This window comes from Lissotriton helveticus, chromosome 11 (genome assembly GCF_964261635.1).
Source record: "Lissotriton helveticus chromosome 11, aLisHel1.1, whole genome shotgun sequence".
Taxonomy (NCBI): Eukaryota; Metazoa; Chordata; class Amphibia; order Caudata; family Salamandridae; genus Lissotriton; species Lissotriton helveticus.
The window spans coordinates 1,050,726,298-1,050,742,659 of NC_136072.1; the positions used below are offsets into that span (position 1 = coordinate 1,050,726,298).

At 47.2% G+C, this 16,362-nt stretch overlaps 1 protein-coding gene across 1 annotated transcript in view; it reads left to right on the plus strand.

Moving 5' to 3' along the window:
- The window catches only part of CFAP251 (cilia and flagella associated protein 251), a 591,575-nt gene that overhangs the window by 120,687 nt on the left and 454,526 nt on the right, over positions 1-16,362 (plus strand). Inside the window, exon 6 of the mRNA XM_078667546.1 lies at positions 5,629-5,737. Within this exon, the coding sequence (XP_078523672.1) occupies positions 5,629-5,737 (109 nt within the window). The remainder of the gene's footprint in view (positions 1-5,628; positions 5,738-16,362) is intronic.

The window sequence follows — 16,362 nt, forward strand, 5'->3', positions numbered from 1 at the left end:
GTAGTTGAGTGTTGGCAATTCCAAGCATATCCCAAACAACATAACTTTTTTTCCCAAAGCGAATTACAGAGGTAATTACTTTTTTTGTTAAAGTGACTACCTGATTTTATTTCCCTGCACATCTCGATCCAATCAAATACGTTCTTTTATATTTTACAAGCAGTCCACCGTTTTCGCTGCCTTTCATCTTCAAAACTGCCTCGTTCTGCTGTAGCCTTTTCCTGTGCGTTACTCCTGTTTGTCTCCAGAATGGTTAGAGTCTGGATTGTGGGCCATAGTTTTGCGTTTTGGTCTAGCGTGAGTGCTAGAAAGAGTGCCATTGACAGATACCTAGGTTTACCAAATGCAGACATCACTTGGGTTGGCCAGAGAGGGTTAAAGTGGCAGCGATTGCTGCCTTTGGTTGAAAGCATTATGAATTTCCAACATCCAAACCTCGTGATTGTGAACTGTGGTGGCAATGAGGTAGGCACAATTACTGGGATAGCACTGGAAATCCTAATGAAGGATACATTTGATAAATTGATTTTATTATTCCCCACATACTGCCTTGGCATTCTCCAACATTTACCAAAGAACAAAGTGGCAGTGTTCAACCCAATTTTGATCACAGTTGGAGAAATCCAGGAAACATATCCATCAAGCTGTTTCTGCTTTTCTCAGAGACCACAACATAGGCTCTACATACAATAACACCTTACGCTTTGAGATGGACAGAATATATTGAAAAGACGGAGTCCATTTCACTGACACAGGCAATGGGGTTCCTCAACAACTTAAGACTGCATCCTTTTCTATGTATAGTTATCATCTAAACACCATAAGCACAAAGGCTCTTTTCAGAACAAACCCTTTTCCCAAACACTGTTTTTTTTCCAAATCCTTTTTTGTAATTTCTCACTCAGATCCGCAGAACTGCCGCAGGTCCTCTGCCAAATAAGGGATCTGTCAGCTATGCTACAAGCGGATCTGCGACGGATCCACAGATCTGTCCCCAACCAAAGTCCACATTCAATACAAAATAACAACACATTTCATACGGTGGGTGTGTGAGTGGCTGTATGGGTGTGTGAGTGGCTGGATGTGTCAGTGACTGTGTGTGTGAGTGGTTATCTGAGAATGTCTGAATGTATCACTGACTGTATGGGTGGGTGAGAGGGTGTGTGAGTGGGTGTATGAGTGTATGAGTAGGTGTATCAGTGGTTTTCTGGGTCTCTGAGTGGGTGTATGAGTGGTTGTGTGGGTGTGTAAGTAGAGACCCGGTTCAGAGGGCACATGCAGGTTTACTAGCGGGTGCCTGGCATTTGCGGGCAGTGTGCCAAATACGCTACCACCCCCCTCCCAAGGTCTATGTGGTGACACTGTCTCACTGCATTTTAATTTTTACGGTCTCCCAATTGAGAGACCCTAAAGGGGATTTTTTGTTTTCCCCTTTTTTGCTTGCACTTTTTCTGACGATTTTTACTTTCACGTCCCTTGGTAGGGTGGGCCATAGTGTGTCCATACCGCCGGGGTATAGTCCACCGTAGGTCATGACGAATGCCAGGTAAATAAAACCGACATTGGCAGAAACATGTTGACCATCACTTAATATTACTGGAAACAGACCAATCAACTCATTTGGTCTAGGTTTCCAACACATTTTTAATATGTCTTATTGATCAGCTAATAAAATATTTTTTGATACAACTAAGGCATTTTTAACCCACCACTTACAAGTTTCCTAATCACTCAAACGATCACTTAGCTCTCACATCTTCACGTTACCCGCTCCGCAGTAAATCTGGCGTTGAAGCACACTGGGGTGGCACTCGGTCACTCCCAGTGGGGCCCAATGATGAAGCATGTCACCGACCAGGTCAGTGAGTGAGGGCTTTCTAGACACACCAAATAGGTGTTGTTTACTTGTGTGCTCGAATACCCTTTTCCTTTAAAGTTACTAACACTCTTTCATTGTTGTTCAATATGGTGTGTAAGTAGGCACATGAGTGTGTGGTGGGTGGGTTTATGAGTAGATGTGTAAGAGGCTGTGTGGGATTCTAAGTGGGATATGAGTGGTTGTATGAGTGTGTGAGTGGCTGTGTCAGGGGTTTTGTTGTATGAGTGTGTGAAAGGCTGTATAAGTGGCTGTGTGGGTCTGTGAGTGAGTTTGTAATTGGCTATATGAGTGTGTTCATGGCTGCATGAGTGCCTGTGTGGGTCTGTGAATTGTTCTCAGGGTCTGTGAGTAGATATGTAAGTGACTGTATGGGTGTGTGAGTGTCTGTATATATGTGTGAGAGGGTGTATGGGTGTGTGAGTGCGTGTATGGATGTGTGAGTGGTTGTGTGGGGGTGTGAGAGAGTGTCAATGGGTGTATTTTTTTGTTTAATTGGGGTCCAGATCTGCAGATCTGTTGCGGATTCACACAGGGCATGCTGAGCGCCACAGTGGATCCTCATGCACCCCCCCTAAAAAGGACCCTTACATACCCCACTATCGGTCCCATAGGACCTTGACCCCCTATATTCTAATTCTGCTTTATTCTCCCCCCCTACCCCCGGGAACCGTGTCCCGATTGACAAAATGTCTCTCTCTCTCTCTCTCTCTCTCTCTCTCTATCTCTCTCTCTCCCTCCCCCCTCTCTCTCCCTCCCCCCTCTCTCTCCCTCCCCCCTCTGTCTCCCTCCCCCTCTCTCCATTCCCCCCCCCCCTCTCCCCTTCATTGAATTATTTGGCTATGCAGTAGTACTACTTGTTTATTACAGATTTAAAATATTTTAAGTTCCTACATACAATTATTCTGTACGGTATGCCTTCGCCAAAGAAGGTCTGAACGTGCATCCACACAAGTCAGATGGATCCAAAAAGCTCTTACCACCCTGAACACCACAGAATTGAGGGGTTTCCTCGGCCTAGCCACATACTGTGACAGGTTTGTCCACCATCTCCCAACCCTGTTGAAACCTCCTGAGAGTGATAACAAAGATCAATGCCCGGTGGGAGTGGAAAGCTCAGGCGGAGGAGCATGTGAACATTTTGAGAAAGCACTACTACATGACAGCATGATGGACTATTGTCATCCCCTGAAGAACACAGACATCATTGAAGATGCAAGCCATTTAGGATTTGGTGCCGTCCTTGTCCAGGAACATGAATTCGAGTATGGAATCTTCTAACATTTGCCAGCAGGGTTCTAACCAACATGGAAACAAGCCATGCATAGATCGAGATGGAAGCCCTCACCATCAAGTGGGGATGCCACCGCTTTCACCTGCATCTTTACAAGCAAGTGTTCAAAGTTGTCTCAGACCACAAGCTGCTGGTCCACTATTCGCTGGCACAGCTCTGCATCCTCAGCTAAGGCTTGAGATAGTGCAGCTCCAGCAATATACCGTCATAGTTGTGTTCAAGCAGGGTAACCAGTAATCTGGCGGACTTCTTGTTGAGGCACCACTATGCACCCTGATGAGGAATGACAGCACCAACTGACGATACAGAAGAATATATCCATCTAGCCTCTCTGAGTGCCTGCCTGAAAGCCATGTCCATGGAGGAGATCCTGATGGCATTAAAAGAAGACGGCCTACAGAAAGGTGTAAAACCAATGCAACAACATTAGTAGGTAGCGTTCTTCAGAGGCTCCCACCAATGGGGTCGTGCTGACAAGCTGATACTCTCTAAACTGTGAAGGATGTGAGAGGAGTTGAGCACCACCGAAGATGGACTCCTCTTGAAAGCGAATAAAATGATGGCGCCTAACACACTACAAAAGAGGGAGATCAGAAGGATAATAGATCTGTGTTTCAAGGAGCAGAATTCAGCGAGTACTTGGAACATCTGGGAATCGAGCACCAGAAGATAATGCCTCAGTGGCCGCACCAGAAGGTAAATGCCTCAATGGCCCCACCAGAAGATAAATGCCTCAATGGCCAGACCAGAAGATAATGCCTCAATGGCCGCACCAGAAGATAATGCCTCAATGGCCGCACCAGAAGATAATGCCTCAATGGCCGCACCAGAAGATAATGCCTCAATGGCCAGACCAGAAGATAATGTCTCAGTGGCCGCACCAGAAGATAATGCCTCAATGGCCAGACCAGAAGATAATGCCTCAATGGTCAGACCAGAAGATAATGCCTCAATGGTCAGACCAGAAGATAATGCCTCAATGGTCAGACCAGAAGATAAATGCCTCAACGGCCACATTAGAAGATAAATGCCTCAATGGCCTAACCCGAAGATAATGCCTCAATGGCCGCACCAGAAGATAATGCCTCAACGGTCAGACCAGAAGATAATGCCTCAATGGCCGCACCAGAAGATAATGCCTCAATGGCCGCACCAGAAGATAATGCCTCAATGGCCAGACCAGAAGATAATGCCTCAATGGCCGCACCAGAAGATAATGCCTCAATGGCCAGACCAGAAGATAATGTCTCAGTGGCCGCACCAGAAGATAATGCCTCAATGGCCAGACCAGAACATAATGCCTCAATGGCCAGACCAGAAGATAATGCCTCAATGGCCAGACCAGAAGATAATGCCTCAGTGGCCACACCAGAACGCCTCAATGGCCAGACCAGAAGATAATGCCTCAATGGCTGCACCTGAAGATAACGCCCCAATGGCCACACCAGAAGATAATGCCTCAATGGCCACACCAGAAGATAATGCCTCAGTGGCCTCACCAGCAGATAATGCCTCAGTGGCCTCACCAGCAGATAATGCCTCAATGGCCTAGCCAGAAGATAATGCCTCAATGGTCAGACGAGAAGAAAATGCCTCTGTGGCCACACCAGAATATAATGCCTCAATGGACAAACCAGAAGATAATGCCTCAATGGCCAGACCAAAAGATAATGCCTCGATGGCCAGACCAGAAGATAATGCCTCAATGGCCACACCAGAAGATAATGCCTCAATGGCCTCAAGCCAAGGGAGATGTAAAACCTTGAAGAAGGCCCTGTGTTTTGGGGTAGGCGAAGGCGAGGACTTGTAGTGGCGTCTCTACCACTTCTTACAAATATACCGCAATACACTACACAGCATCACCAAATGCTCTCCCTTGGCACTCAAGTTTGGAAGACCTGTGCTTGACAGTATTCCACCAGGCCCCAACTGACAGCCAACCACCGTGGACACCTCTGACATCCAAGAAAGGCCGAGGGTGAATGTCATCCTGGCTGGAAATTCCGGACTCCATTTGAAAGGGTCCATGGACAGTCAAAAGAGTCCAGGGCTCCAGGTGGCTGTCTGCGCCTCAAGGAAGTGAGGGGCGACTTGAAGCGTCTCATGGTTCAAAACAGTCCCGCCAAGGGACATCAGAAAGAATCAGCCCCCTGTGCTGGTGCGCAAGTGGCATAGGTTCATGCAGACCCTGAGGCCCCCAATGCCGTTCACCGGGTGTTTCCAGCGAATTGTGCTTGGTAAAACTGCAGGTGCTCGAATGACCCTGCATCTTATAATCTTGTTTGTGTGTAAACCATAGTTGGCGCACTGACTCGAATGTACCCCTCCACTTAATGTGGTTATTCATGAGCTGTGTACAGCTTTACAGTTCAAGATACTTTTCGACTTATTAATTATATAAAGATGCAAAAGACACATGCCCTAACCACCGAATGAATGCTTGTGCTTTGTTTTGCAGTATTCCGGTGCGCACGATATTCGACAGCCATCCAGAAGGGGGCGTTGTTGCCATTGCAATGTCAAGTAACGCGAAATATTTAGCAACGATCGGTGGAGGAACAGTGCAGGTAAAAGAGCCCATTACATTCGTTTGCCACCTTTTTGCGTCATTGAAGGACAGAACAGGGGCGTCGTTAACCTCCCGCTTTAACATCTAAAGCGGGGGTGGAGTTCTCGATGGGCCTTTTCTGTCTACAGCTCCGTAAACCATGCTCCTAAATAACGTGAAACTGACTGAGTGAAAGGATGGATTGATGGATGGGTGAGTGAAAGGGTGGATGGGTGTAAGGATGGATGAATGAGTGTAAGGATGGATGAATGAGTGTAAGGATGGGTGAGTGAAAGGGTGGATGGGTGGAAGGATGAATGAATGAGTGTAAGGATGGATGAGTGAAAGGTAGGGTGGATGGGTGGATGGATGAGTAAAAGAGTGGATGGATGGATGAAAGGGAGTGTGGCTGGCTGGATGGATGAAAGGGAGTGTGGCTGGATGGATGAAAGAGTGGATGAATGAGAAAAAGGATGGATGAGGGAGTGAAAGTACGGATGGATGAGAAAGTGAAAGTACGGATGGATGAGGAAGTGAAAGTATGGATGGCTGAGTGAAAGGATGGATGAATGGTGCTGTGAAGGGGGATGGATGAGTAAAAGGATGGGTTCTGGGGCACTGTGAACTCCCACAATTAGCAGCTACAGTGAGGGTGGAGTTTTTGATGGGTCTCTTTTGTCCACAGTTTGGCAGAGAAAGGTGAGTGAAAGGATGGATGGATGTGTGTGTGAGTAAAAGGGTGGGTGGCCGGGTTAGTGAAAGGAGGTATGATGGGAAGATGGATGGATGAGTGAAAGGATGGATGGATGAGTGAGTGAAATCGAGAGTGAATGAATGGAGAAAAAATGGATGGATGTATGAGTAAACGGGAGGGTGGATGGATGGATGAATGAAAAGATGGATGGATGAGTGAAAGGATGGATGGATGTTGAGAAAAGCATGGATGAGTGAGTAAAAGGATGGATGACTGAGTGAAAGAATGGTAGATGAGTGAAAAGGAGGATTGGGTGGATGGATGGATAAAAGGGTGGATGAATGAAAGAATGAATGTATCAGTGAAAAGAATGATGGATGGATGAAAGGGTGAATGAATGAAAGGGTGGGTGGATGGCGGTTGAGCAAAAGGATGGATGAGTGAGTGGAAGGATGAATGGCTGAGTGAAAGGGAGGATGAATTGAACGATTAGACGGAAGGAGTGAAAAGATGGATGGATGAGCAAAAGGATGTATGGATGAATGAAAGGATGGACGGATGAGAGCATGTAAAGGTGAAATGGTGGATATGAGCAGATGGATAGATGGAAGGCTGAATAGATAGATGCTTGGATGAAAGAGCGTAGCAAGGTTTCTGGGGAGGGTTGTGATTCATTTGCTTGGCGCAATAAGAGTTTTAGTTTCAAGTAGGGGGTATTTCACATTTTTGGCTATTAACCTTGTTGAAAAGAGTATGCTTGCCAGAATACTTTTCTCTCCACTGGGTTTGTTTATTTTTAGTGTCGTAGAAACAGTTTCTGCATGTTTTCTATGCTGTGACTCGGTCTATCTACGTATGCGTGCAACGCACAATTGTAAAGGCTGTCAAGATTTCAAATGGCTTATGTGTGACATTTTCACAATTTCAGTGTAATTATGAGTGACATTCAAACACTATGAGTGACACTTTCGCTCGAGCAAAATCAAGCAATAAAGACAAGGGAAACATATAAATATCAGAAATGACACTCATTCGAGCAACGAGAAACTTAGAAGATCTTAAAACAGCTGCAAAGCACCAGAAAGGGCACTGCATAGCTGCCAAGCTTATGGATTAAGCCAATGAGAATCGATGCATGGACCAAAATTATAGCCAGTAGAGTGAGGGCGTGTGCTTGAGAGGACGATCACAAGTGTCTCGTGGCTTACTGAATACTGGCTTGTGATCCTCCTCTCAAGCACTCTTCTGGCTGTAATTTTGGGCTATGCATCGATTCTCATTGGCTTAAGGATTGATGCTTCCTGGCTAGCGCTGTCAAGTTGAACTTGTTAAATGCCTTGATAGAAGTCAGTGATTATTCAACGGCGGCCAGCATGCAGCAGGTGAGAAAGTAATGGATATAAGTAAAAGTAATGCTTACACCGTGTTTGGAGAACAGAGCAGAGCCCGCAGCTGAGCAGCAGATACACTCCCAACTTAAATGCATTCTAGCCTGCCTGGTACGAGAGCCTGCCTTTGGGTGGTCTCACTTGTGCTCTAAATGCATGACTAATGCATTTTAGTGCAGTAATGCTGAGACTAGCACTAAAATGCGTCAGGGGCAACCCCTGATGCATGGTCCTTGGCATGACTGGATAAGGAAGAGACTTGTCCAACCTGCGACAACCTCTACATGCTGCTATTCTTGGTTGAGGTCTTCTTTAGAAGCCAGAGACTGTTAGTATAGTGTTCTTGCGCTAGGGACTCGGACTGGCCTTGGAGTGTACCAGGATGAACTGTTAAAAACTATAAGTCATCCCTAAGGCAAGCCTTTCAATCCTGAAAGCAGGGTGCTAGGTTATGAATGCGAGGGTGCCTTGCATGAGCTGGGCACCCCCTACAAACTCTGTTGTCACTTTGCCAGGCTTTGTAAGTGCGGGCAGCAATTTTCCTAAATGTATTGGTGATGCGTCATTACACAATGGCTAACCAAATATTGGCTGTGCCGAACTTGGGCATGTTTGGTATCAAACATGTGGGAATCCTACCCCAACACCGTTACTGGTGTTGGAGGTATGATTCCATGCACTGGGGCTCCTCAGGGTAGCCCCCAGCACTCCCGGTAACAGCCTTCCAGGATCTGCCAGCAAGCTAGTGCTGCTGCCGACCCCAGACACAATTCTGCCCTCTTGGAGCTGAGCTCAAGCAGGGGAAGTTTGAACAATACATTTCCTATCACAGGGAGGTGTGACCACCTACCAGACAGGACTAAGGGCCAGATGTAGGAGCCCAAATACCGGTCGGTAACGGCCGATTTCGCCCGTTACCGACCGGTATTTATGAATTGGCATGTAGGGGGCCAATTTTACCGAATCGGTAAATTTACCGAATCGGTAAAATACCGAATCGGTATTTTTACCGATTCGGTAACTTCCAGATGTAGGTGGGACTCTTCTGAGTCCCAAAGGCCTTTCAGATTCGGTATTTTACCACCCATTCCAATTGGGTGGTAAAATACCGAATCCAGGTGTGCATGCACATGTGTGCATGCACACCTATGCCATGTGACAGACAGACATGCCCTTAGGGTATGTCTGTGTGCCACATGGCACACATGCCTGTATTCGGGGTGCTAGAGGGTGTCAAAGTGACACCCCCTGCACCCTTGCTGGATTCGGTATTTACAGAATCGGTAAATACCGATTCGGTATTGCCCATTGATCCCTTTGGGCTTCAAGGCCTATAGGAATCAATGGGCAATACCGAATCGGTATTTACCAATTTGGTAAATACCTATTTTTACAGAATCGGTAATTCAATTACCGATTTTACCTAAATCTCCCTCCTTCTATTTTACCGATTCATAAATACCGAATCGGTAAAATTCGGTATTTATGAATCGGTAAAATAGAATTACCTACATCTGGCCCATAATGTATTGGGCTGGGGTGGGGGTGCTTGCTAGCACCACCAGGCTGAAGGGCACATTTGGTGCCCTCCTCGCATACTCCAGTTTGAGCCAGTTCAGGGAGCTCTTGGTTCCCACTCTGGCATGAAACTGGACAAAGGGCATGGGGGTATCCTCCCCCCTATCCAGCCCCTATTCTGGGAGGGACCCTTGAATCATTCCAACCCTTTCCCCAGGGTACTTGAGGGCTTACCTGTGAATGGCTCTTCAGATGTGTCGTGGGACAAGAGTCAAAACCAAAACAACTTCCACTTCGACCGTTTGGGCACCTTGGACTTTGCCTGGAACAGAGACTGCACCATGGAAGACTCCTGCTGCTCCTGGTCTTGGTGTTCTGCAAGTCTTCTTCATCTTCTGTGCTTGTGCTTCACCCAAGTTCCGCTCCAGGCCTGTGGGCATCAAAGACACCCGAACGACTCTCCCTTGGAGCGAAGCAGTCACTCCCCTGCATCTGCAGGCACCACAACGAGGCTGACCGGTCTGCTGCGCCTGATTTCCCACAGACTCTGAAACTCCCTGGAGGCCGGACATGTCCTCTCAGCAAGTTTGATGCCAGTACCCCTCGTCGGAATTGCTGGAACAGAACCCCTGTGCACTGCGTTGACTTGTCGTTGCCAAGGCTTGTTGGCTCTGTCCTCCAGAGATCTGCGGGCTACAAGAAGCTCCAGCCTCCAGCATCTCTGCCTGCCACTTTGTCCTCACCACATCCTCTGCACCATGGGCCTGTATCTTCGGTGAGCTGTTTGCAGTCCTCTTGCGACTTCTGTGCCTTTGGCCTGTGGGTCCTCTTAAGATTCTCCTTTGACTTCAGTGGGCTCCCCTGCTTGCTCGACGCCTGCTGGGACTCTCCTGCAATTGGTGTGTCCCTTAGACCTTGCTAGTCCCAACGTTGCTCCCTTTTTTGTTTACCATGTCTTTTGCTGCTGCCAATGCTTGTTGGTGCTCCCGCTGGATACCGACCAACCTGGTTCTTTTTTATTATTTTATTTAACCATATGGTAGATAATATCGCAGTTATTATTTTTAAGCAGCCAAGTACATATACATCTGATTTTGTTTTGAAGCAACCAAGTGACAATGACATTGGTATAAAGCCATACCTTTATCTTACTTCCATGCACAAATATTAAGTCAGGTTGGGCTGTCTAGTACATCATGCCGGGTCATTCTCGGAGTCTCCCACCCAGGTTTAGCGGCTGGGGGAGGGGGTGCATATGTTACGCCTACAGGTATTCCACTTTCCCCAAATTTGTTCCCATTTCTTGTGGCACTCTCTCCCTTCATAGACCACTTTCTCAGCCACCATGCAACAGTCCAAGTCCTTCTTCCATACAGCTAGTGTTGGTATAGTTGAAACTCCCCATCTCTGGGCTATGTTACATTTGGCGATCATTGTCCCCATAGTTACCAAGATTTACTCTTTGTGAGTGAGGTCTGTAGCATCCCATATATGAAGGTGGCACCATTTAGGAAGGGTTGTAAGTCTATCCCACACACTTCTCGTTGGCACTGTACCACACTCCCCCTGATTCTTTACTTCTGACGTGGGACAGCTCGTGAATGGCTCCTGGTCCTTTGCAGTGTTGCCTACTCCTCACAGCTGGAGCGACAAAGTCACTGTCATCACTCCTGCATCTCCCGTCATCGGTGGTCATTGCTCTTCCCTGGCTCCTGGTCATCTCCGAGTGGCATAGACTCTGTCCCCTCTGCTTGAAGGTTCTTCGCTTCAAGAATTCACCCTTGGATTCCACCAGACTCTTCCACCTTCCTTGCCAGCGGCATCTTTCCTGAAGTCTTCCGTTGTGGTCTACAGTGGTTTCCGACGTCACTTTACACCTATGCATCCGGCTTCCCAGATGCAGGTATCCTGGTTCGTAGGGTATCCACGGGTGGGGTGACTCTCTAACCTTCTGTCTTCCACCGGGTTTCTTCAGGATCAACTGGGAAAGGTACTTCTTCCTGAAAACTGTAACCGCAACTTCCCTGTTGGCTTGCATTGAGTATGCAGCTGTGTTTCCACTTCACACAGCTTCAGTGGGGTTCCTGCGTACTTACCTTGGGTGGTTTCTTGTGTCCCCAGCTCTTCTGAGCCTCCTGGTCAAAGTCCCTAATTCGGTTGCAGTTTGCATTCCACTTCTTTAGTATATGGTTTGGTCTCCCCCTGGAGACCGCTGTGTATTGAGCTTACTTACTTGTTTACGATTGAAGTATTGTGTATATTGTGTTGATATCACCGGGTAGGAGGTATATCAATGTGTTTGTTGGGTGTGTAGTAAATATACTTATTTTTATAACTACACTGTGTGGTTCTGTTTTGTTTAACCTACATTATATGATTATTTCTGGTAAAACAAGCTGCTTAACACTCTTTCTGGACTAAGCTTAAAGGCTGCTCTCCACAGGTGTAATGCACAGAGAGGAGTAGTGTGTATGAATCTGTTCGAGAGAGGTGGCACGTGCTTCGTGAAAAAATACTGCCCTCATTCACAAAATTGTGACATGCTTCAATTGGCTTGCTTACAGTACACCCATGCGTAGACAAATGCCTGGGGTGGAGCAAAAGGGAGGATAAGACAATACAAACATATACAAATAATAATATGGTAATGGATCCTGGGATCACCGAAAAAAAAGTGCAGTGAAGATTAAAACTAGTTCAGTGGTATCTTTTGTAAATAATTTATTCCTAGATCCACTGACTAGGATAAAAAATGTGAAGGATGGTGGTGACAGGAAAGTATTAGGAGTTCCTTCACCCCTCTTTACTGCCAAAGTTATGAAGCATGTCACAATTTTGTGAGTGAGGGCAGTATTTTTTCACGAAGCACGTGGCACCTTTCTCGAAGAGATTCATACACAATACTCCTCTTTGTGCGCGATACAGTTGTGTTTGGGGAGGCTGGAGTAGTGGTTGTGCTGTGCCTCTCCCCCTTCTTGTGTGTGAGAAACTGCTCTCCACAGCTACCACTTGGAGAGCTGTCTAGATACAGAGTCCACCCCAAGACGCATTCCTTTTAACCCATTTTTTATCCCACTTCTTCGGGCAGCCTCTGTTCCTGAAGACCTTTTCTCCTGTGATCAATGATCTATCCATGTCCTTTGCCCATTCCCCAATCGATGGTTTATCACTTACGCCCCATTTTTGGGCAGTGTTTCTTTTAGCTAGGGCCAGCCCCAGGGACACCGAGGTTTGCTCAGTACGGGTCAGGTCAGTGGCCTTCCATATATTAGCAGGCAGAGTTATGGGGAGTTGATGATGTCTTTCTCAAAAACCTCTAAGTTTAGTTATGATTCCATCGCTGTAGGGTTGATTCACAGGGCACTCCCAAAGTGTATGGAATAACCTACCGTTTTTGAGTGCCGAACCTGAGGCATTCCGAGTCTGTCCTCGTTTTCATCTTGACCAGGGTACCCCCCCCCCCCCCAAGAGATAGGTCCTTTGCAAGATTTTGAGTTGAATTAGTCTCAGCCTCATTTGACTAGCTACTTTTAGTGGGAAAGATATTGCCTCCTGCCATTCCTCATCCTCTAAACTCCCTATGTCTGTCTCCCAATGCTGATTGAGGCGGACAAGTGGGTCTGGTCTGTTTATTAATTTTCAGTAGGTCAGGGATATAGCCTTACGGGTCATGTGTTCTGAAAGTAACCTGTCCTCCCGCAGGGATGCCTCGGGTAAAACCTCTCCCCTAGGAACAGCAGACTTTGACATGACTTACTTGTAGGTATCTGAAGGCCTCTGAGTTTGCCAACTGGTATTCCGCTTGCAACCCACTAAATGTGACCACCCTGCTGCTCTTCCACAGGCCGCAGACTGTAGAGATACCAATCGCGTCCCACCTGTTGAACCCGGGCAGTCGCTCAGTGTGCCCAATTGCTCTGATTCCCACAAGGGGGTCACTTGTGTTATTTTTTTATGCCAGCCCAATATCTTAGTTACCTGATGCCAAATTGCCGTGGTCTGGGCCGTGGGATCAATGAGGTGCTGATGTCTTGGGTTTGTGTAGAGTGCTTTTTGGTGACCGCCGGTCTCAGTAACCATTTTCCATCATATAGGCTGGTTCAAGCTGCGGGCCATAGACCCATTGGTTGATTACCGCCAGTTGAGACGCCCAGTAATATAGCTTACGGTCAGGTAGGGAGATCCCACCATCGTACCACCCTCTCGTCAATTTATGTGTTGCAATGCGGGGGTTCTTCCCGTCCCACAGTAGGGTACAGATCACACTCTCCACACTGGTGAAGTATGTGTCTAAGACTTTGAAAGGGGTGTTTTATAGCACATATAGGAAGAGGGCAGTGCCAGCATTTTAAACAGCGCCGCTCTGCCAAGTAGGGTCAGAGGGAGGGCTCGCCAGTGTCGGAAGTCATTTTGCAGTTGCGTTAGCGGGCCCCGAAGATTGTTGTTATAGAAGAGAAGTGGATCAGATGTTATGTCAATTCCTAGGTATCTGAATCCTTCCGTCACCACTGTGACCTTGCAGCCTGTCGGTGTACGCGGTATCTGGCCACGGAGCATGTACAATGTGGATTTTGTCCTTACCAAAGATCGAAAATATATGAAGGATCCTATGGATTGAGGTCTTCGGGCCTGCAACATACAGCAGTATGTCATCTGCGTATAAAGAAATGTTGTCTTTGTGTTGCTGTGACCATTTCAACCCTCTGATCAGAGAGTCCCTCCTCACCCATGCCGCCAGTGGCTCTAGCATCAGGCAAATATAAGAGGCGACAGTGGGCATCTCTGTCTTGTACCTCTGCCCAGATGGAATCGTCATGATGTGTGTTGATTAACAACTATTTGCGCTGTCGGGTCAGCATATAGTAATTTTATCCACTTTATGTATATCGGGCCGAGGCCCATATGCTCCAGGACAGCGAAATAAGTAAGGCCATTCGATCGTATCGAACGCCATCCTAGAGTCGAGGGAAAGTAGGGCCACACCTTCTTGCACTGTTCCTGCCCTTCCCAGCACCCTGTGTAGCCAGCGGAGGTTAAGAGCAGTACTTTGTCTGCGCATGAAGCCTGATTTCCAGTTTGCAAAATTTGTGTTGATAATGGGAACCAGTCGGTTGGACAGGGCTTTGGCTAGGATTTTTGTTTCTGAATTTAGAGAAGCGAAATGGGCCAGGAGGAACTGCATTCCTCTGCCAGCTTACCCTGTTTATGAATCACTACAATTAATGCTAGTCGTAGGTCATCTGGGAGGGAGCCTTTTTGGAAACTTTCTAAATACATGGCTCGGAGGGAGAGTGTTACCTTAGAGGCCATTAACTTGAGCAGTTCAATTAGGATTCCATTGGGCCCCATAGCTTTTTCTGATTTTATTCCCCACAGGGCTACTACTAACTCAATCCTCCGGGGTTAAGGAGGCGACTGGGATGGTAGCAAGCAAGTCTCTGAAGTCCATGGCGTTTGTGGTGGTTGCGGGAATATATATTTGGGAAAAGCAGGAGGCAAAGGCCAACGTTATCTCCTGGGGGTCGCTCAACTGTTCTCCCTTTTCCCCCATTAGGAGGGGGACCCATCTCTAGGCCCAGTCTCGCTTTTCCAGCCAGGCCAGTAATCTACCTGTTCTGTCACCCAGCTTGTACACTTAATGTTGTATGCTCTTTTGCTTGGACCTGACTGTCTCCGTTACTAGCTGCATACAGCCCAGTAAATTCGTATTTAGGGAATGTATGGTGGAATCATCACCTGAGTTTGTTACCTTCACTTCATCCACCTGGATCTCCTGCTCTAGCGTCTCAATATGGGCCCTCAACTCCCACTTGTGCCCTACCATTAATGCAAGCACTCTGCCTTTGATCATGGCCCGAATGCCCCCCAAAGGGTCTGTGGCGACTCCACTGTGCCTGTGTTCTCTTTGAAATACTGGTCTGTGTCTTTCAGTAATTCTGTCCTTGCATGCGGGAGTTCCAGACACCATGGATTGATCATGAGAGTTGTTCGGTTGGACTCTGGGCCTGTCATTATCCTGGTGAGGACTGGGGAGTGATCAGAGATACCCCTCGCAAGGCATTTGGCTTCTATACAGTTGGGGACATCTTCTAGATGTGTCAACAGGTAGTCAATGCGAGATTGGCTACCATGGGCTCCTGAATGATATGTATATTGATGTGTCTGCAGGTTGAAATATCTCCAAAGGCAAGAGAAATTCTGCCAACTGTGACCTGCCATGTGGGTCTTGCTGTGGGGGGCGTCGGTCTATTTGCCCATTCGCCATTAGATTAAAGCCCACTCCCATCAGTAAAATCCCAGGCGGGAGATCAAATAGGATCGGTCAGGGTTGTTTTTTTGGTAGCGGGGATTATATATAGCAATAGTAAATTGAATGGTTTCCCTTCCCTTGTTCCGGCTGTTGCAGCAAATCTGCCCTGTGTGTCTACCCATGTTTTATGTGTTACGTAGGGGCAGTTTTTGCGGATGAGTATGCCGGTCCCTCTGGAACCGGAGGTGAATCCTGCGTGGGCTGCTAGTTTATATCCCAATTGATCTAGTGCCTTGCAGGTGTTGCTTACCAGGTGTGTCTCCTGCAGTAGGACAATCTCTGGGGCCTGTCGCTTTAGGTACTGTAGTAAAATCCCTCTTTTTAATTTGTCTCCAAATCTATTCACATTAAAGGTGAGGAGTCGGAGTGACCTCCCACTCATATTATGTGCCCTGTTCCCTGTAAGGGGCGGGATTATCTGCGTACCGTATACTGTCTGCTCCGTGTCTAGTCCAGGACATTAACTTATTCCTCGCCTTCCATTGGTGTACGTGTATCTGTGAGGTCTTCCTTCTCACTGTTGCAGTGAACTTCAGTGACTTTTGGGGTTTGCTTTTAAAGGTATCTTTGGTTGGGAGATTAAATTGAACGTAATGCTTGTCCTCCTCAGAGGGGATGCAAAAATAAGCACATCGCTGAGGCAGTCTCATAGAAGGTTGCTCTTCTACTTGATCCTAATCGCGAGAAGAGAAATCTGTATGAAATGGAGGGACCCTCTGCCTCAGAGAGCGGAA